Source organism: Pseudophryne corroboree, chromosome 8 (genome assembly GCF_028390025.1).
Source record: "Pseudophryne corroboree isolate aPseCor3 chromosome 8, aPseCor3.hap2, whole genome shotgun sequence".
NCBI classification, from domain to species: domain Eukaryota; kingdom Metazoa; phylum Chordata; class Amphibia; order Anura; family Myobatrachidae; genus Pseudophryne; species Pseudophryne corroboree.
In genome coordinates this window covers 33609139-33631525 of record NC_086451.1, presented here as the reverse complement: position 1 = coordinate 33631525, position 22387 = coordinate 33609139, and the positions used below count along the sequence as shown (strand labels likewise).

General features: G+C 58.1%; 1 protein-coding gene across 5 annotated transcripts in view; it reads right to left on the bottom strand.

The window, feature by feature from the left end:
• LOC134948308 (uncharacterized) overlaps positions 1 to 22387 on the bottom strand; it is an 82962-nt gene that overhangs the window by 13763 nt on the left and 46812 nt on the right. For all 5 annotated transcript variants that reach the window (XM_063936218.1, XM_063936219.1, XM_063936215.1 and 2 more), the window contains exon 11: positions 21383 to 21497. In XM_063936218.1, coding sequence (XP_063792288.1) covers positions 21383 to 21497 — 115 coding nt within the window. The remainder of the gene's footprint in view (positions 1 to 21382; positions 21498 to 22387) is intronic.

Genomic DNA, 22387 nt, shown 5'->3' with positions numbered 1-22387 from the left:
TCCTCCACACCTCTGCGCTACTGACTACTCTGCAACGTGCGCCCCTCCTCCACCCAACGTCTGCCATCTCTCCTCCACACCTGTGCGCTACTGACTACTCTGCAATGTGCGCCCCTCCTCCACCCAACGTCTGCCATCTGTCCTCCACACCTGTGCGCTACTGACTACTCTGCAACGTGCGCCCCTCCTCCACCCAACGTCTGCCATCTGTCCTCCACACCTCTGCGCTACTGACTACTCTGCAATGTGTGCCCCTCCTCCACCCAACGTCTGCCATCTGTCCTCTACACCTGTGCGCTACTGACTACTCTGCAATGTGCGCCCCTCCTCCACCCAACGTCTGTCACCTGTCCTCCACACCTGTGCGCTACTGACTACTCTGCAATGTCCTCTACACCTGTGCGCTACTGACTACTCTGCAATGTGCGCCCCTCCTCCACCCAACGTCTGCCATCTGTCCTCCACACCTGTGCGCTACTGACTACTCTGCAATGTGCGCCCCTCCTCCACCCAACGTCTGCCATCTGTCCTCCACACCTGTGCGCTACTGACTACTCTGCAATGTGCGCCCCTCCTCCACCCAACGTCTGCCATCTGTCCTCCACACCTGTGCGCTACTGACTACTCTGCAATGTGCGCCCCTCCTCCACCCAACGTCTGCCATCTGTCCTCCACACCTGTGCGCTACTGACTACTCTGCAATGTGCGCCCCTCCTCCACCCAACGTCTGCCATCTGTCCTCCACACCTGTGCGCTACTGACTACTCTGCAATGTGCGCCCTCCTCCACCCAACGTCTGCCATCTGTCCTCCACACCTGTGCGCTACTGACTACTCTGCAATGTGCGCCCTCCTCCACCCAACGTCTGCCATCTGTCCTCCGCACCTGTGCGCTACTGACTACTCTGCAATGTGCGCCCCTCCTCCACCCAACGTCTGCCATCTGTCCTCCACACCTGTGCGCTACTGACTACTCTGCAATGTGCGCCCCTCCTCCACCCAACGTCTGCCATCTGTCCTCCACACCTGTGCGCTACTGACTACTCTGCAATGTGCCCCTCCTCCACCCAACATCTGCCATCTGTCCTCCACACCTGTGCGCTACTGACTACTCTGCAATGTGCGCCCCTCCTCCACCCAACGTCTGCCATCTGTCCTCCACACCTGTGCGCTACTGACTACTCTGCAATGTGCGCCCCTCCTCCACCCAACGTCTGCCATCTGTCCTCCACACCTGTGCGCTACTGACTACTCTGCAATGTGCGCCCCTCCTCCACCCAACGTCTGCCATCTGTCCTCCACACCTGTGCGCTACTGACTACTTTGCAATGTGCGCCCTCCTCCACCCAACGTCTGCCATCTGTCCTCCACACCTGTGCGCTACTGACTACTCTGCAATGTGCGCCCCTCCTCCACCCAACGTCTGCCATCTGTCCTCCGCACCTGTGCGCTACTGACTACTCTGCAATGTGCGCCCCTCCTCCACCCAACGTCTGCCATCTGTCCTCCACACCTGTGCGCTACTGACTACTCTGCAATGTGCGCCCCTCCTCCACCCAACGTCTGCCATCTGTCCTCCACACCTGTGCGCTACTGACTACTCTGCAATGTGCGCCCTCCTCCACCCAACGTCTGCCATCTGTCCTCCACACCTGTGCGCTACTGACTACTCTGCAATGTGCCCCTCCTCCACCCAACATCTGCCATCTGTCCTCCACACCTGTGCGCTACTGACTACTCTGCAATGTGCGCCCCTCCTCCACCCAACGTCTGCCATCTGTCCTCCGCACCTGTGCGCTACTGACTACTCTGCAATGTGCGCCCTCCTCCACCCAACGTCTGCCATCTGTCCTCCACACCTGTGCGCTACTGACTACTCTGCAATGTGCGCCCTCCTCCACCCAACGTCTGCCATCTGTCCTCCACACCTGTGCGCTACTGACTACTCTGCAATGTGCGCTCCTCCTCCACCCAACATCTGCCATCTGTCCTCCACACCTGTGCGCTACTGACTACTCTGCAATGTGCGCCTCCTCCACCCAACGTCTGCCATCTGTCCTCCACACCTGTGCGCTACTGACTACTCTGCAATGTGCGCCTCCTCCACCCAACGTCTGCCATCTGTCCTCCACACCTGTGCGCTACTGACTACTCTGCAATGTGCGCCCCTCCTCCACCCAACGTCTGCCATCTGTCCTCCACACCTGTGCGCTACTGACTACTCTGCAATGTGCGCCCCTCCTCCACCCAACGTCTGCCATCTGTCCTCCACACCTGTGCGCTACTGACTACTCTGCAACGTGCGCTCCTCCTCCACCCAACGACTGCCATCTGTCCTCCACACCTGTGCGCTACTGACTACTCTGCAATGTGCACCCCTCCTCCACCCAACGTCTGCCATCTGTCCTCCACACCTGTGCGCTACTGACTACTCTGCAATGTGCGCTCCTCCTCCACCCAACGTCTGCCATCTGTCCTCCACACCTGTGCGCTACTGACTACTCTGCAATGTGCGCCCCTCCTCCACCCAACGTCTGCCATCTGTCCTCCACACCTGTGCGCTACTGACTACTCTGCAATGTGCGCTCCTCCTCCACCCAACGTCTGCCATCTGTCCTCCACACCTGTGCGCTACTGACTACTCTGCAATGTGCGCCCCTCCTCCACCCAACGTCTGCCATCTGTCCTCCACACCTGTGCGCTACTGACTACTCTGCAATGTGCGCCCCTCCTCCACCCAACATCTGCCATCTGTCCTCCACACCTGTGCGCTACTGACTACTCTGCAATGTGCACCCCTCCTCCACCCAACGTCTGCCATCTGTCCTCCACACCTGTGCGCTACTGACTACTCTGCAACATGCGCGCCTCCTCCACCCAACGTCTGCCATCTGTCCTCTGCACCTGTGCGCTACTGACTACTCTGCAATGTGCACTCCTCCTCCACCCAACGTCTTCCATCTGTCCTCCACACCTGTGCGCTACTGACTACTCTGCAATGTGCGCCCCTCCTCCACCCAACGTCTGCCATCTGTCCTCCACACCTGTGCGCTACTGACTACTCTGCAATGTGCGCCCCTCCTCCACCCAACGTCTGCCATCTGTCCTCCACACCTGTGCGCTACTGACTACTCTGCAATGTGCGCCCCTCCTCCACCCAACGTCTACCATCTGTCCTCCGCACCTGTGCGCTACTGACTACTCTGCAATGTGCCCCTCCTCCACCCAACGTCTGCCATCTGTCCTCCACACCTGTGCACTACTGACTACTCTGCAATGTGCGCCCTCCTCCACCCAACGTCTGCCATCTGTCCTCCACACCTGTGCGCTACTGACTACTCTGCAATGTGCGCCCTCCTCCACCCAACGTCTGCCATCTGTCCTCCACACCTGTGCGCTACTGACTACTCTGCAATGTGCGCCCCTCCTCCACCCAACATCTGCCATCTGTCCTCCACACCTGTGCGCTACTGACTACTCTGCAATGTGCGCCCCTCCTCCACCCAACATCTGCCATCTGTCCTCCACACCTGTGCGCTACTGACTACTCTGCAATGTGCGCCCCTCCTCCACCCAACGTCTGCCATCTGTCCTCCACACCTGTGCGCTACTGACTACTCTGCAATGTGCGCCCCTCCTCCACCCAACATCTGCCATCTGTCCTCCACACCTGTGCGCTACTGACTACTCTGCAATGTGCACCCCTCCTCCACCCAACGTCTGCCATCTGTCCTCCGCACCTGTGCGCTACTGACTACTCTGCAATGTGCCCCTCCTCCACCCAACGTCTGCCATCTGTCCTCCACACCTGTGCACTACTGACTACTCTGCAATGTGCGCCCCTCCTCCACCCAACATCTGCCATCTGTCCTCCACACCTGTGCGCTACTGACTACTCTGCAATGTGCGCCCCTCCTCCACCCAACGTCTGCCATCTGTCCTCCACACCTGTGCGCTACTGACTACTCTGCAATGTGCGCCCCTCCTCCACCCAACGTCTGCCATCTGTCCTCCACACCTGTGCCGCTACTGACTACTCTGCAATGTGCGCCCTCCTCCACCCAACGTCTGCCATCTGTCCTCCACACCTGTGCGCTACTGACTACTCTGCAATGTGCGCCCCTCCTCCACCCAACGTCTGCCATCTGTCCTCCACACCTGTGCGATACTGACTACTCTGCAATGTGCGCCCCTCCTCCACCCAACGTCTGCCATCTGTCCTCCACACCTGTGCGCTACTGACTACTCTGCAATGTGCACTCCTCCTCCACCCAACGTCTGCCATCTGTCCTCCACACCTGTGCGCTACTGACTACTCTGCAATGTGCGCCCCTCCTCCACCCAACGTCTGCCATCTGTCCTCCACACCTGTGCGATACTGACTACTCTGCAATGTGCGCCCCTCCTCCACCCAACGTCTGCCATCTGTCCTCCACACCTGTGCGATACTGACTACTCTGCAATGTGCGCCCCTCCTCCACCCAACGTCTGCCATCTGTCCTCTGCACCTGTGCGCTACTGACTACTCTGCAATGTGCGCCCCTCCTCCACCCAACGTCTGCCATCTGTCCTCCACACCTGTGCACTACTGACTACTCTGCAATGTGCGCCCCTCCACCACCCAACGTCTGCCATCTGTCCTCCACACCTGTGCGCTACTGACTACTCTGCAATGTGCGCCCCTCCACCACCCAACGTCTGCCATCTGTCCTCCACACCTGTGCACTACTGACTACTCTGCAATGTACGCCCTCCTCCACCCAACGTCTGCCATCTGTCCTCCGCACCTGTGCGCTACTGACTACTCTGCAATGAGCGCCCCTCCTCCACCCAACGTCTGCCATCTGTCCTCCACACCTGTGCGCTACTGACTACTCTGCAATGTGCGCCCCTCCTCCACCCAACGTCTGCCATCTGTCCTCCACACCTGTACGCTACTGACTACTCTGCAATGTGTGCCCCTCCTCCACCCAACGTCTGCCATCTGTCCTCTGCACCTGTGCGCTACTGACTACTCTGCAATGTGCGCCCTCCTCCACCCAACGTCTGCCATCTGTCCTCCACACCTGTGCGCTACTGACTACTCTGCAATGTGCGCCCTCCTCCACCCAACGTCTGCCATCTGTCCTCCACACCTGTGCACTACTGACTACTCTGCAATGTGCGCCCTCCTCCACCCAACGTCTGCCATCTGTCCTCCACACCTGTGCGCTACTGACTACTCTGCAATGTGCGCCCCTCCTCCACCCAACGTCTGCCATCTGTCCTCCACACCTCTGCGCTACTGACTACTCTGCAATGTGCGCCCCTCCTCCACCCAACGTCTGCCATCTGTCCTCCACACCTGTGCGCTACTGACTACTCTGCAATGTGCGCCCCTCCTCCACCCAACGTCTGCCATCTGTCCTCCACACCTCTGCGCTACTGACTACTCTGCAATGTGCGCCCCTCCTCCACCCAACGTCTGCCATCTGTCCTCCACACCTGTGCGCTACTGACTACTCTGCAATGTGCACCCCTCCTCCACCCAACATCTGCCATCTGTCCTCCACACCTGTGCGCTACTGACTACTCTGCAATGTGCACTCCTCCTCCACCCAACGTCTGCCATCTGTCCTCTACACCTGTGCGCTACTGACTACTCTGCAATGTGCACTCCTCCTCCACCCAACGTCTGTCATCTGTCCTCCACACCTGTGCGCTACTGACTACTCTGCAATGTGCGCCCCTCCTCCACCCAACGTCTGCCATCTGTCCTCCACACCTGTGCGCTACTGACTACTCTGCAATGTGCGCCCCTCCTCCACCCAACGTCTGCCATCTGTCCTCCACACCTGTGCGCTACTGACTACTCTGCAATGTGTGCCCCTCCTCCACCCAACGTCTGCCATCTGTCCTCTACACCTGTGCGCTACTGACTACTCTGCAATGTGCGCCCCTCCTCCACCCAACGTCTGCCATCTGTCCTCCACACCTGTGCACTACTGACTACTGTGCAATGTGCGCCCCTCCTCCACCCAACGTCTGCCATCTGTCCTCCACACCTGTGCACTACTGACTACTCTGCAATGTGCGCCCCTCCTCCACCCAACGTCTGCCATCTGTCCTCTGCACCTGTGCACTACTGACTACTCTGCAATGTGCCCCTCCTCCACCCAACATCTGCCATCTGTCCTCCACACCTGTGCGCTACTGACTACTCTGCAATGTGCACCCCTCCTCCACCCAACGTCTGCCATCTGTCCTCCACACCTGTGCGCTACTGACTACTCTGCAATGTGCACCCCTCCTCCACCCAACGTCTGCCATCTGTCCTCCACACCTGTGCACTACTGACTACTCTGCAATGTGCACCCCTCCTCCACCCAACGTCTGCCATCTGTCCTCCACACCTGTGCGATACTGACTACTCTGCAATGTGCGCCCCTCCTCCACTCAACGTCTGCCATCTGTCCTCCACACCTGTGCGCTACTGACTACTCTGCAATGTGCGCCCCTCCTCCACCCAACGTCTGCCATCTGTCCTCCACACCTGTGCACTACTGACTACTCTGCAATGTGCGCCCCTCCTCCACCCAACATCTGCCATCTGTCCTCCGCACCTGTGCGCTACTGACTACTCTGCAATGTGCGCCCCTCCTCCACCCAACGTCTGCCATCTGTCCTCCACACCTGTGCGCTACTGACTACTCTGCAATGTGCGCCCCTCCTCCACCCAACATCTGCCATCTGCACCTGTGCGCTACTGACTACTCTGCAATGTGCGCCCTCCTCCACCCAACGTCTGTCATCTGTCCTCCACACCTGTGCACTACTGACTACTCTGCAATGTGCGCCCCTCCTCCACCCAACGTCTGCCATCTGTCCTCCACACCTGTGCGCTACTGACTACTCTGCAATGTGCGCCCCTCCTCCACCCAACGTCTGCCATCTGTCCTCCACACCTGTGCGCTACTGACTACTCTGCAATGTGCGCCCTCCTCCACCCAACGTCTGCCATCTGTCCTCCACACCTGTGCACTACTGACTACTCTGCAATGTGCGCCCCTCCTCCACCCAACATCTACCATCTGTCCTCCACACCTGTGCGTTACTGACTACTCTGCAATGTGCGCCCCTCCTCCACCCAACATCTGCCATCTGTCCTCCACACCTGTGCGCTACTGACTACTCTGCAATGTGCGCCCCTCCTCCACCCAACATCTGCCATCTGTCCTCCACACCTATGCACTACTGACTACTCTGCAATGTGCGCCCCTCCTCCACCCAACGTCTGCCATCTGTCCTCCACACCTGTGCGCTACTGACTACTCTGCAATGTGCGCCCTCCTCCACCCAACGTCTGCCATCTGTCCTCCACACCTGTGCGCTACTGACTACTCTGCAATGTGTGCCCCTCCTCCACCCAACGTCTGCCATCTGTCCTCCACACCTGTGCACTACTGACTACTCTGCAATGTGCGCCCCTCCTCCACCCAACGTCTTCCATCTGTCCTCCACACCTGTGCGCTACTGACTACTCTGCAATGTGCACCCCTCCTCCACCCAACGTCTGCCATCTGTCCTCCACACCTGTGCACTACTGACTACTGTGCAATGTGCGCCCCTCCTCCACCCAACGTCTGCCATCTGTCCTCCACACCTGTGCACTTCTGACTACTGTGCAATGTGCGCCCCTCCTCCACCCAACGTCTGCCATCTGTCCTCCACACCTGTGCACTACTGACTACTGTGCAATGTGCGCCCCTCCTCCACCCAACGTCTGCCATCTGTCCTCCACACCTGTGCACTACTGACTACTCTGCAATGTGCGCCCCTCCTCCACCCAACGTCTGCCATCTGTCCTCCACACCTGTGCACTACTGACTACTCTGCAATGTGCACCCCTCCTCCACCCAACGTCTGCCATCTGTCCTCCACACCTGTGCGATACTGACTACTCTGCAATGTGCGCCCCTCCTCCACCCAACGTCTGCCATCTGTCCTCCACACCTCTGCGCTACTGACTACTCTGCAATGTGCGCCCCTCCTCCACCCAACGTCTGCCATCTGTCCTCCACACCTATGCACTACTGACTACTCTGCAATGTGCGCCCCTCCTCCACTCAACGTCTGCCATCTGTCCTCCACACCTGTGCGCTACTGACTACTCTGCAATGTGCGCCCTCCTCCACCCAACGTCTGCCATCTGTCCTCCACACCTGTGCGCTACTGACTACTCTGCAATGTGCGCCCCTCCTCCACCCAACGTCTGTCATCTGTCCTCCACACCTGTGCGCTACTGACTACTCTGCAATGTGTGCTCCTCCTCCACCCAACGTCTGTCATCTGTCCTCCACACCTGTGCGCTACTGACTACTCTGCAATGTGCGCCCCTCCTCCACCCAACGTCTGCCATCTGTCCTCCACACCTGTGCGCTACTGACTACTCTGCAATGTGCGCCCCTCCTCCACCCAACGTCTGCCATCTGTCCTCCACACCTGTGCGCTACTGACTACTCTGCAATGTGCACCCCTCCTCCACCCAACATCTGCCATCTGTCCTCCACACCTGTGCGCTACTGACTACTCTGCAATGTGCGCCCCTCCTCCACCCAACGTCTGCCATCTGTCCTCCACACCTGTGCGCTACTGACTACTCTGCAATGTGCGCCCTCCTCCACCCAACGTCTGCCATCTGTCCTCCGCACCTGTGCACTACTGACTACTCTGCAATGTGCGCCCCTCCTCCACCCAACGTCTGCCATCTGTCCTCCACACCTGTGCGCTACTGACTACTCTGCAATGTGCGCCCCTCCTCCACCCAACGTCTGCCATCTGTCCTCCACACCTGTGCGCTACTGACTACTCTGCAATGTGCGCCCCTCCTCCACCCAACGTCTGCCATCTGTCCTCCACACCTGTGCACTACTGACTACTCTGCAATGTGCGCCCTCCTCCACCCAACGTCTGCCATCTGTCCTCCACACCTGTGCACTACTGACTACTGTGCAATGTGCGCCCCTCCTCCACCCAACATCTGCCATCTGTCCTCCACACCTGTGCACTACTGACTACTGTGCAATGGCCCTCATTCCGAGTTGATCGGTCGCAAGGCGAATTTAGCAGAGTTACACACGCTAAGCCGCCGCCTACTGGGAGTGAATCTTAGCTTCTTAAAATTGCGACCGATGTATTCGCAATATTGCGATTACTAACTACTTAGCAGTTTCAGAGTAGCTCCAGACTTACTCTGCCTGTGCGATCATTTCAGTGCTTGTCGTTCCTGGTTGACGTCACAAACACACCCAGCGTTCGCCCAGGCACTCCCACCGTTTCCCCGGCCACTCCTGCGTTTTTTCCGGAAACGGTAGCGTTTTCAGCCACACGCCCCTGAAACGCCGTGTTTCCGCCCAGTAACACCCATTTCCTGTCAATCACATTACGATCGCCGGAGCGAAGAAAAAGCCGTGAGTAAAATTACTTTCATCATAGTAAAGTTACTTGGCGCAGTCGCAGTGCGAACATTGCGCATGCGTACTAAGCGGATTTTCACTGCGATGCGATGAAAAATACCGAGCGAACAACTCGGAATGAGGGCCCATGTGCGCCCCTCCTCCACCCAACATCTGCCATCTGTCCTCCACACCTGTGCACTACTGACTACTGTGCAATGTGCGCCCCTCCTCCACCCAACATCTGCCATCTGTCCTCCACACCTGTGCGCTACTGACTACTCTGCAATGTGCGCCCCTCCTCCACCCAACGTCTGCCATCTGTCCTCCACACCTGTGCGCTACTGACTACTCTGCAATGTGTGCCCTCCTCCACCCAACGTCTGCCATCTGTCCTCCACACCTCTGCGCTACTGACTACTCTGCAATGTGCACCCCTCCTCCACCCAACGTCTGCCATCTGTCCTCCACACCTGTGCGCTACTGACTACTCTGCAATGTGCGCCTCCTCCACCCAACGTCTGCCATCTGTCCTCCACACCTGTGCGCTACTGACTACTCTGCAATGTGCGCCTCCTCCACCCAACGTCTGCCATCTGTCCTCCACACCTGTGCACTACTGACTACTGTGCAATGTGTGCCCCTCCTCCACCCAACGTCTGCCATCTGTCCTCCACACCTGTGCGCTACTGACTACTCTGCAATGTGCACCCCTCCTCCACCCAACGTCTGCCATCTGTCCTCCACACCTGTGCGCTACTGACTACTCTGCAATGTGCGCCCCTCCTCCACCCAACGTCTGCCATCTGTCCTCCACACCTGTGCGCTACTGACTACTCTGCAATGTGCACCCCTCCTCCACCCAACGTCTGCCATCTGTCCTCCACACCTGTGCGCTACTGACTACTCTGCAATGTGCGCCCCTCCTCCACCCAACGTCTGCCATCTGTCCTCCACACCTGTGCGCTACTGACTACTCTGCAATGTGCGCCCCTCCTCCACCCAACGTCTGCCATCTGTCCTCCACACCTGTGCGCTACTGACTACTCTGCAATGTGCGCTCCTCCTCCACCCAACGTCTGCCATCTGTCCTCCACACCTGTGCACTACTGACTACTCTGCAATGTGCGCCCCTCCTCCACCCAACGTCTGCCATCTGTCCTCCGCACCTGTGCGCTACTGACTACTCTGCAATGTGCACCCCTCCTCCACCCAACGTCTGCCATCTGTCCTCCACACCTGTGCGCTACTGACTACTCTGCAATGTGCACCCCTCCTCCACCCAACGTCTGCCATCTGTCCTCCGCACCTGTGCGCTACTGACTACTCTGCAATGTGCACCCCTCCTCCACCCAACGTCTGCCATCTGTCCTCCACACCTGTGCACTACTGACTACTGTGCAATGTGCGCCCCTCCTCCACCCAACGTCTGCCATCTGTCCTCCACACCTGTGCACTACTGACTACTGTGCAATGTGCGCCCCTCCTACACCCAACGTCTGCCATCTGTCCTCCACACCTGTGCACTACTGACTACTGTGCAATGTGCGCCCCTCCTCCACCCAACGTCTGCCATCTGTCCTCCACACCTGTGCGCTACTGACTACTCTGCAATGTGCGCCCCTCCTCCACCCAACGTCTGCCATCTGTCCTCCACACCTGTGCGCTACTGACTACTCTGCAATGTGCCCCTCCTCCACCCAACATCTGCCATCTGTCCTCCACACCTGTGCGCTACTGACTACTCTGCAATGTGTGCCCCTCCTCCACCCAACGTCTGCCATCTGTCCTCCACACCTCTGCGCTACTGACTACTCTGCAATGTGCGCCCTCCTCCACCCAACGTCTGCCATCTGTCCTCCACACCTGTGCGCTACTGACTACTCTGCAATGTGCGCCCCTCCTCCACCCAACGTCTGCCATCTGTCCTCCACACCTCTGCGCTACTGACTACTCTGCAATGTGCCCCTCCTCCACCCAACATCTGCCATCTGTCCTCCACACCTGTGCGCTACTGACTACTCTGCAATGTGCGCCCTCCTCCACCCAACGTCTGCCATCTGTCCTCCACACCTGTGCGCTACTGACTACTCTGCAATGTGTGCCCTCCTCCACCCAACGTCTGCCATCTGTCCTCCACACCTCTGCGCTACTGACTACTCTGCAATGTGCACCCCTCCTCCACCCAACATCTGCCATCTGTCCTCCACACCTGTGTGCTACTGACTACTCTGCAATGTGCACCCCTCCTCCACCCAACGTCTGCCATCTGTCCTCCACACCTCTGCGCTACTGACTACTCTGCAATGTGCACCCCTCCTCCACCCAACGTCTGTCATCTGTCCTCTGCACCTGTGCGCTACTGACTACTCTGCAATGTGCGCCCCTCCTCCACCCAACGTCTGTCATCTGTCCTCTGCACCTGTGCGCTACTGACTACTCTGCAATGTGCGCCCCTCCTCCACCCAACGTCTGTCATCTGTCCTCTGCACCTGTGCGCTACTGACTACTCTGCAATGTGCCCCTCCTCCACCCAACATCTGCCATCTGTCCTCCACACCTGTGCACTACTGACTACTCTGCAATGTGCGCCCCTCCTCCACCCAACGTCTGCCATCTGTCCTCCACACCTGTGCACTACTGACTACTCTGCAATGTGCACCCCTCCTCCACCCAACGTCTGCCATCTGTCCTCCACACCTGTGCGCTACTGACTACTCTGCAATGTGCACCCCTCCTCCACCCAACGTCTGCCATCTGTCCTCCACACCTGTGCGCTACTGACTACTCTGCAATGTGCTCCCCTCCTCCACCCAACGTCTGCCATCTGTCCTCCACACCTGTGCGCTACTGACTACTCTGCAATGTGCGCCCCTCCTCCACCCAACGTCTGCCATCTGTCCTCCACACCTGTGCGCTACTGACTACTCTGCAATGTGCGCCCTCCTCCACCCAACGTCTGCCATCTGTCCTCCGCACCTGTGCGCTACTGACTACTCTGCAATGTGCGCCCCTCCTCCACCCAACGTCTGCCATCTGTCCTCCACACCTGTGCGCTACTGACTACTCTGCAATGTGCTCCCCTCCTCCACCCAACGTCTGCCATCTGTCCTCCGCACCTGTGCGCTACTGACTACTCTGCAATGTGCGCCCTCCTCCACCCAACGTCTTCCATCTGTCCTCCACACCTGTGCGCTACTGACTACTCTGCAATGTGCGCCCCTCCTCCACCCAACGTCTGCCATCTGTCCTCCGCACCTGTGCGCTACTGACTACTCTGCAATGTGCACTCCTCCTCCACCCAACGTCTTCCATCTGTCCTCCACACCTGTGCGCTACTGACTACTCTGCAATGTGCGCCCCTCCTCCACCCAACGTCTGCCATCTGTCCTCCGCACCTGTGCGCTACTGACTACTCTGCAATGTGCACCCCTCCTCCACCCAACGTCTGCCATCTGTCCTCCACACCTGTGCGCTACTGACTACTCTGCAATGTGCGCCTCCTCCACCCAACGTCTGCCATCTGTCCTCCACACCTGTGCGCTACTGACTACTCTGCAATGTGCGCCCCTCCTCCACCCAACGTCTGCCATCTGTCCTCCGCACCTGTGCGCTACTGACTACTCTGCAATGTGCGCCCTCCTCCACCCAACGTCTGCCATCTGTCCTCCACACCTGTGCGCTACTGACTACTCTGCAATGTGCGCCCCTCCTCCCAACGTCTGCCATCTGTCCTCCGCACCTGTGCGCTACTGACTACTCTGCAATGTGCGCCCCTCCTCCACCCAACGTCTGCCATCTGTCCTCCGCACCTGTGCGCTACTGACTACTCTGCAATGTGCGCCCCTCCTCCACCCAACGTCTGCCATCTGTCCTCCGCACCTGTGCGCTACTGACTACTCTGCAATGTGCGCCCCTCCTCCACCCAACATCTGCCATCTGTCCTCCACACCTGTGCGCTACTGACTACTCTGCAATGTGCGCCCCTCCACCACCCAACGTCTGCCATCTGTCCTCTGCACCTGTGCACTACTGACTACTCTGCAATGTGCGCCCCTCCTCCACCCAACGTCTGTCATCTGTCCTCCGCACCTGTGCACTACTGACTACTCTGCAATGTGCGCCCCTCCTCCACCCGTCTGCCATCTGTCCTCCACACCTGTGCGCTACTGACTACTCTGCAATGTGCGCCCCTCCTCCACCCAACATCTGCCATCTGTCCTCCACACCTGTGCGCTACTGACTACTCTGCAATGTGCGCCCTCCTCCACCCAATGTCTTCCATCTGTCCTCCACACCTGTGCACTACTGACTACTCTGCAATGTGCACCCCTCCTCCACCCAACATCTGCCATCTGTCCTCCACACCTGTGCGCTACTGACTACTCTGCAATGTGCGCCCCTCCTCCACCCAACGTCTTCCATCTGTCCTCCACACCTGTGCGCTACTGACTACTCTGCAATGTGCGCCCCTCCTCCACCCAACGTCTTCCATCTGTCCTCCACACCTGTGCGCTACTGACTACTCTGCAATGTGCGCCCTCCTCCACCCAACGTCTGCCATCTGTCCTCCGCACCTGTGCGCTACTGACTACTCTGCAATGTGCGCCCCTCCTCCACCCAACGTCTGCCATCTGTCCTCCGCACCTGTGCGCTACTGACTACTCTGCAATGTGCGCCCTCCTCCACCCAATGTCTTCCATCTGTCCTCCACACCTGTGCACTACTGACTACTCTGCAATGTGCACCCCTCCTCCACCCAACATCTGCCATCTGTCCTCCACACCTGTGCGCTACTGACTACTCTGCAATGTGCGCCCCTCCTCCACCCAACGTCTTCCATCTGTCCTCCACACCTGTGCGCTACTGACTACTCTGCAATGTGCACCCCTCCTCCACCCAACGTCTGCCATCTGTCCTCCACACCTGTGCGCTACTGACTACTCTGCAATGTGCCCCTCCTCCACCCAACATCTGCCATCTGTCCTCCACACCTGTGCACTACTGACTACTCTGCAATGTGCGCCCCTCCTCCACCCAACATCTGCCATCTGTCCTCCACACCTGTGCGCTACTGACTACTCTGCAATGTGCGCCTCCTCCACCCAACATCTGCCATCTGTCCTCCACACCTGTGCACTACTGACTACTCTGCAATGTGCCCCTCCTCCACCCAACGTCTGCCATCTGTCCTCCACACCTGTGCGCTACTGACTACTCTGCAATGTGCGCCCTCCTCCACCCAACGTCTGCCATCTGTCCTCCACACCTGTGCACTACTGACTACTCTGCAATGTGCCCCTCCTCCACCCAACGTCTGCCATCTGTCCTCCACACCTGTGCGCTACTGACTACTCTGCAACATGCGCCCCTCCTCCACCCAACGTCTGCCATCTGTCCTCCACACCTGTGCGCTACTGACTACTCTGCAATGTGCACCCCTCCTCCACCCAACGTCTGCCATCTGTCCTCCACACCTGTGCACTACTGACTACTCTGCAATGTGCACCCCTCCTCCACCCAACGTCTGCCATCTGTCCTCCACACCTGTGCGCTACTGACTACTCTGCAATGTGCACCCTCCTCCACCCAACATCTGCCATCTGTCCTCCCCACCTGTGCGCTACTGACTACTCTGCAATGTGCGCCCTCCTCCACCCAATGTCTTCCATCTGTCCTCCACACCTGTGCACTACTGACTACTCTGCAATGTGCGCCCCTCCTCCACCCAACGTCTTCCATCTGTCCTCCACACCTGTGCGCTACTGACTACTCTGCAATGTGCGCCCTCCTCCACCCAACGTCTGCCATCTGTCCTCCGCACCTGTGCGCTACTGACTACTCTGCAATGTGCGCCCTCCTCCACCCAATGTCTTCCATCTGTCCTCCACACCTGTGCACTACTGACTACTCTGCAATGTGCACCCCTCCTCCACCCAACATCTGCCATCTGTCCTCCACACCTGTGCGCTACTGACTACTCTGCAACATGCGCCCCTCCTCCACCCAACGTCTGCCATCTGTCCTCCACACCTGTGCGCTACTGACTACTCTGCAATGTGCACCCCTCCTCCACCCAACGTCTGCCATCTGTCCTCCACACCTGTGCACTACTGACTACTCTGCAATGTGCACCCCTCCTCCACCCAACGTCTGCCATCTGTCCTCCACACCTGTGCGCTACTGACTACTCTGCAATGTGCACCCTCCTCCACCCAACATCTGCCATCTGTCCTCCCCACCTGTGCGCTACTGACTACTCTGCAATGTGCGCCCCTCCTCCACCCAACGTCTGCCATCTGTCCTCCGCACCTGTGCACTACTGACTACTCTGCAATGTGCGCCCCTCCTCCACCCAACGTCTGCCATCTGTCCTCCGCACCTGTGCGCTACTGACTACTCTGCAATGTGCACCCCTCCTCCACCCAACATCTGCCATCTGTCCTCCCCACCTGTGCGCTACTGACTACTCTGCAATGTGCTCCCCTCCTCCACCCAACGTCTGCCATCTGTCCTCCACACCTGTGCGCTACTGACTACTCTGCAATGTGCGCCCTCCTCCACCCAACGTCTGCCATCTGTCCTCCACACCTGTGCGCTACTGACTACTCTGCAATGTGCGCCCCTCCTCCACCCAACATCTGCCATCTGTCCTCCACACCTGTGCGCTACTGACTACTCTGCAATGTGCGCCCCTCCTCCACCCAACGTCTGTCATCTGTCCTCCACACCTGTGCGCTACTGACTACTCTGCAATGTGCGCCCCTCCTCCACCCAACATCTGCCATCTGTCCTCCGCACCTGTGCGCTACTGACTACTCTGCAATGTGCGCCCCTCCTCCACCCAACGTCTGCCATCTGTCCTCCACACCTGTGCACTACTGACTACTCTGCAATGTGCACCCCTCCTCCACCCAACGTCTGCCATCTGTCCTCCACACCTGTGCACTACTGACTACTCTGCAATGTGCGCCCCTCCTCCACCCAACGTCTGCCATCTGTCCTCCACACCTGTGCGCTACTGACTACTCTGCAATGTGCGCCCCTCCTCCACCCAACATCTGCCATCTGTCCTCCACACCTGTGCGCTACTGACTACTCTGCAATGTGCGCCCCTCCTCCACCCAACGTCTTCCATCTGTCCTCCACACCTGTGCACTACTGACTAATGCACCCCTCCTCCACCCAACGTCTGTCATCTGTCCTCCGCACCTGTGCACTACTGACTACTCTGCAATGTGCGCCCCTCCTCCACCCAACGTCTGCCATCTGTCATCTGCACCTGTGCGCTACTGACTACTCTGCAATGTGCACCCCTCCTCCACCCAACGTCTGCCATCTGTCCTCCGCACCTGTGCGCTACTGACTACTCTGCAATGTGCACCCCTCCTCCACCCAACGTCTGCCATCTTGTCCTCCACACCTGTGCGCTACTGACTACTCTGCAATGTGCGCTCCTCCTCCACCCAACGTCTGCCATCTGTCCTCCACACCTGTGCACTACTGACTACTGTGCAATGTGCGCCCCTCCTCCACCCAACGTCTGCCATCTGTCCTCTACACCTGTGCGCTACTGACTACTCTGCAATGTGCACTCCTCCTCCACCCAACGTCTGCCATCTGTCCTCCACATCTGTGCGCTACTGACTACTCTGCAATGTGCACTCCTCCTCCACCCAACGTCTGCCATCTGTCCTCCACACCTGTGCGCTACTGACTACTCTGCAATGTGCGCCCCTCCTCCACCCAACGTCTGCCATCTGTCCTCTACACCTGTGCGCTACTGACTACTCTGCAATGTGCGCCCTCCTCCACCCAACGTCTGCCATCTGTCCTCCACACCTGTGCGCTACTGACTACTCTGCAATGTGCGCCCCTCCTCCACCCAACGTCTGCCATCTGTCCTCCACACCTGTGCATTACTGACTACTGTGCAATGTGCGCCCCTCCTCCACCCAACGTCTGCCATCTGTCCTCCGCACCTGTGCGCTACTGACTACTCTGCAATGTGCGCCCTCCTCCACCCAACGTCTGCCATCTGTCCTCCACACCTGTGCGCTACTGACTACTCTGCAATGTGCGCCCCTCCTCCACCCAACGTCTGCCATCTGTCCTCCACACCTGTGCGCTACTGACTACTCTGCAATGTGCGCCCCTCCTCCACCCAACGTCTGCCATCTGTCCTCCACACCTGTGCGCTACTGACTACTCTGCAATGTGCGCCCTCCTCCACCCAACATCTGCCATCTGTCCTCCCCACCTGTGCGCTACTGACTACTCTGCAATGTGCGCCCCTCCTCCACCCAACGTCTGCCATCTGTCCTCCACACCTGTGCACTACTGACTACTGTGCAATGTGCGCCCCTCCTCCACCCAACGTCTTCCATCTGTCCTCCGCACCTGTGCGCTACTGACTACTCTGCAATGTGCACCCCTCCTCCACCCAACGTCTGCCATCTGTCCTCCACACCTGTGCGCTACTGACTACTCTGCAATGTGCGCCCCTCCTCCACCCAACGTCTGCCATCTGTCCTCCGCACCTGTGCACTACTGACTACTCTGCAATGTGCGCCCCTCCTCCACCCAACGTCTGCCATCTGTCCTCCACACCTGTGCGCTACTGACTACTCTGCAATGTGCACCCCTCCTCCACCCAACATCTGCCATCTGTCCTCCACACCTGTGCGCTACTGACTACTCTGCAATGTGCGCCTCCTCCACCCAACGTCTTCCATCTGTCCTCCACACCTGTGCGCTACTGACTACTCTGCAATGTGCGCCCCTCCTCCACCCAACATCTGTCATCTGTCCTCCACACCTGTGCGCTACTGACTACTCTGCAATGTGCGCCCCTCCTCCTCCCAACGTCTGCCATCTGTCCTCCACACCTGTGCGCTACTGACTACTCTGCAATGTGCGCCCCTCCTCCACCCAACGTCTGCCATCTGTCCTCCACACCTGTGCGCTACTGACTACTCTGCAATGTGCGCCCCTCCTCCACCCAACATCTGCCATCTGTCCTCCACACCTGTGCGCTACTGACTACTCTGCAATGTGCGCCCTCCTCCACCCAACGTCTGCCATCTGTCCTCCACACCTGTGCGCTACTGACTACTCTGCAATGTGCACCCCTCCTCCACCCAACATCTGCCATCTGTTCTCCACACCTGTGCGCTACTGACTACTCTGCAATGTGCGCCCCTCCTCCACCCAACATCTGCCATCTGTCCTCCACACCTGTGCGCTACTGACTACTCTGCAATGTGCGCCCCTCCTCCACCCAACATCTGCCATCTGTCCTCTGCACCTGTGCGCTACTGACTACTCTGCAATGTGCGCCCTCCTCCACCCAACGTCTGCCATCTGTCCTCCACACCTGTGCGCTACTGACTACTCTGCAATGTGCGCCCTCCTCCACCCAACGTCTGCCATCTGTCCTCCACACCTGTGCGCTACTGACTACTCTGCAATGTGCGCCCTCCTCCACCCAACGTCTGCCATCTGTCCTCCACACCTGTGCGCTACTGACTACTCTGCAATGTGCGCCCCTCCTCCACCCAACGTCTGCCATCTGTCCTCCACACCTGTGCGCTACTGACTACTCTGCAATGTGCGCCCCTCCTCCACCCAACATCTGCCATCTGTCCTCCGCACCTGTGCGCTACTGACTACTCTGCAATGTGCGCCCCTCCTCCACCCAACATCTGCCATCTGTCCTCCACACCTGTGCGCTACTGACTACTCTGCAATGTGCTCCCCTCCTCCACCCAACATCTGCCATCTGTCCTCCACACCTGTGCACTACTGACTACTCTGCAATGTGCGCCCCTCCTCCACCCAACGTCTGCCATCTGTCCTCCACACCTGTGCACTACTGACTACTCTGCAATGTGCGCCCCTCCTCCACCCAACATCTGCCATCTGTCCTCCACACCTGTGCGCTACTGACTACTCTGCAATGTGCGCCCCTCCTCCACCCAACATCTGCCATCTGTCCTCCACACCTGTGCGCTACTGACTACTCTGCAATGTGCGCCCCTCCTCCACCCAACGTCTGTCATCTGTCCTCCGCACCTGTGCACTACTGACTACTCTGCAATGTGCGCCCCTCCTCCACCCAACATCTGCCATCTGTCCTCCACACCTGTGCGCTACTGACTACTCTGCAATGTGCGCCCCTCCTCCACCCAACGTCTGCCATCTGTCCTCCACACCTGTGCACTACTGACTACTCTGCAATGTGCGCCCCTCCTCCACCCAACGTCTGCCATCTGTCCTCCACACCTGTGCGCTACTGACTACTCTGCAATGTGCGCCCTCCTCCACCCAACGTCTGCCATCTGTCCTCCACACCTGTGCACTACTGACTACTCTGCAATGTGCGCCCTCCTCCACCCAACGTCTGCCATCTGTCCTCCACACCTGTGCACTACTGACTACTCTGCAATGTGCGCCCCTCCTCCACCCAACGTCTGCCATCTGTCCTCCACACCTGTGCACTACTGACTACTCTGCAATGTGCGCCCCTCCTCCACCCAACGTCTGCCATCTGTCCTCCGCACCTGTGCGCTACTGACTACTCTGCAATGTGCACCCCTCCTCCACCCAACATCTGCCATCTGTCCTCCACACCTGTGCGCTACTGACTACTCTGCAATGTGCGCCCCTCCTCCACCCAACGTCTGCCATCTGTCCTCCACACCTGTGCACTACTGACTACTCTGCAATGTGCGCCCCTCCTCCACCCAACGTCTGCCATCTGTCCTCCGCACCTGTGCGCTACTGACTACTCTGCAATGTGCGGCCCTCCTCCACCCAACGTCTTCCATCTGTCCTCCACACCTGTGCGATACTGACTACTCTGCAATGTGCGCCCTCCTCCACCCAACGTCTGCCATCTGTCCTCCACACCTGTGCACTACTGACTACTCTGCGATGTGCGCCCCTCCTCCACCCAACGTCTGCCATCTGTCCTCCACACCTGTGCGCTACTGACTACTCTGCAATGTGCGCCCCTCCTCCACCCAACGTCTGTCATCTGTCCTCCGCACCTGTGCACTACTGACTACTCTGCAATGTGCGCCCCTCCTCCACCCAACGTCTGCCATCTGTCCTCCACACCTGTGCGCTACTGACTACTCTGCAATGTGCGCCCTCCTCCACCCAACGTCTGCCATCTGTCCTCCTCACCTGTGCACTACTGACTACTCTGCAATGTGCACCCCTCCTCCACCCAACGTCTGCCATCTGTCCTCTGCACCTGTGCGCTACTGACTACTCTGCAATGTGCGCCCCTCCTCCACCCAACATCTGCCATCTGTCCTCCACACCTGTGCGCTACTGACTACTCTGCAATGTGCGCCCCTCCTCCACCCAACGTCTGCCATCTGTCCTCCACACCTGTGCGCTACTGACTACTCTGCAATGTGCGCCCCTCCTCCACCCAACGTCTGCCATCTGTCCTCCACACCTGTGCGCTACTGACTACTCTGCAATGTGCGCCCCTCCTCCACCCAACGTCTGCCATCTGTCCTCTACACCTGTGCGCTACTGACTACTCTGCAATGTGCGCCCCTCCTCCACCCAACGTCTGCCATCTGTCCTCCACACCTGTGCACTACTGACTACTCTGCAATGTGCGCCCCTCCTCCACCCAACGTCTGCCATCTGTCCTCCGCACCTGTGCCGCTACTGACTACTCTGCAACGTGCGCTCCTCCTCCACCCAACGTCTGCCATCTTGTCCTGTAACTATAGGTGCACTTTACACACTTGTGCTAAACTCCAAGGAGCATTTTGTGCTGCAGCTTGGCCATCTTGTGGCATGGAACGGGGCCCAATGTATTTAGTAAAAGTTGTCAGAGCGCATATATACAAACCAATATATATATATAAATGATTTCTGGTTATTTCCTGGCTGGTGGCATAGAGGAAGTAGATTAGAACTGACCTGGAAGTACTTGTGCGCTATCCCGGTCACCAGGGGGCTCTACAGACTCTCCGTCTCTGTCCCCTGCTCCTGGAACGTCCTGCTGGCTTTTCCTCACGGCGTCCATCTCTCGAGGCTACAAGATTGAACGGCTGAGATGTATACAAGGCCTGTGACCATGTCCTATTACCTGGATGAAACAACAACTACAAGTCCCAGCAGGTTTAGCCAACCAGCAGCTGGGACTTGTAGTTCTACAGCAGCTAGAGTGTCACTATGCTGTCTCCTGAGAGCTTATGCACAGGCCACCACTTTTCCCATGGACAGCTCTGGTGCTGTCTGCAGACACCATTCTGACTAAGCAGCGGACATAGATGTATAGGGGAACTACACACACTCTACTACAGCGCTCTGGTGCTGTCTGCAGACACCATTCTGACTAAGCAGCGGACATAGATGTATAGGGGAACTACACACACTCTACTACAGCGCTCTGGTGCTGTCTGCAGACGCCATTCTGACTAAGCAGCGACATACATGTATAGGGAAACCTACACACACTCTACTACAGCGCTCTGGTGCTGTCTGCAGACGCCATTCTGACTAAGCAGTGACATACATGTATAGGTAAACTACACACACTCCACTACAGCGCTCCGGTGCTGTCTGCAGACGCCATTCTGACTGAGCAGCGACATACATGTATAGGGAAACCTACACACACTCTACTACAGCGCTCTGGTGCTGTCTGCAAACGCCATTCTGACTAAGCAGCGGACATACATGTATAGGGGAAACTACACACACTCTACTACAGCGCTCTGGTGCTGTCTGCAGACGCCATTCTGACTAATCAGCGGACATACATGTATAGGGAAACCTACACACAATCTACTACAGCGCTCTGGTACTGTCTGCAGACGCCATTCTGACTAAGCAGTGGACATACATGTATAGGGAAACCTACACACACTCTACTACAGCGCTCTGGTGCTGTCTGCAGACGCCATTCTGACTAAGCAGCGG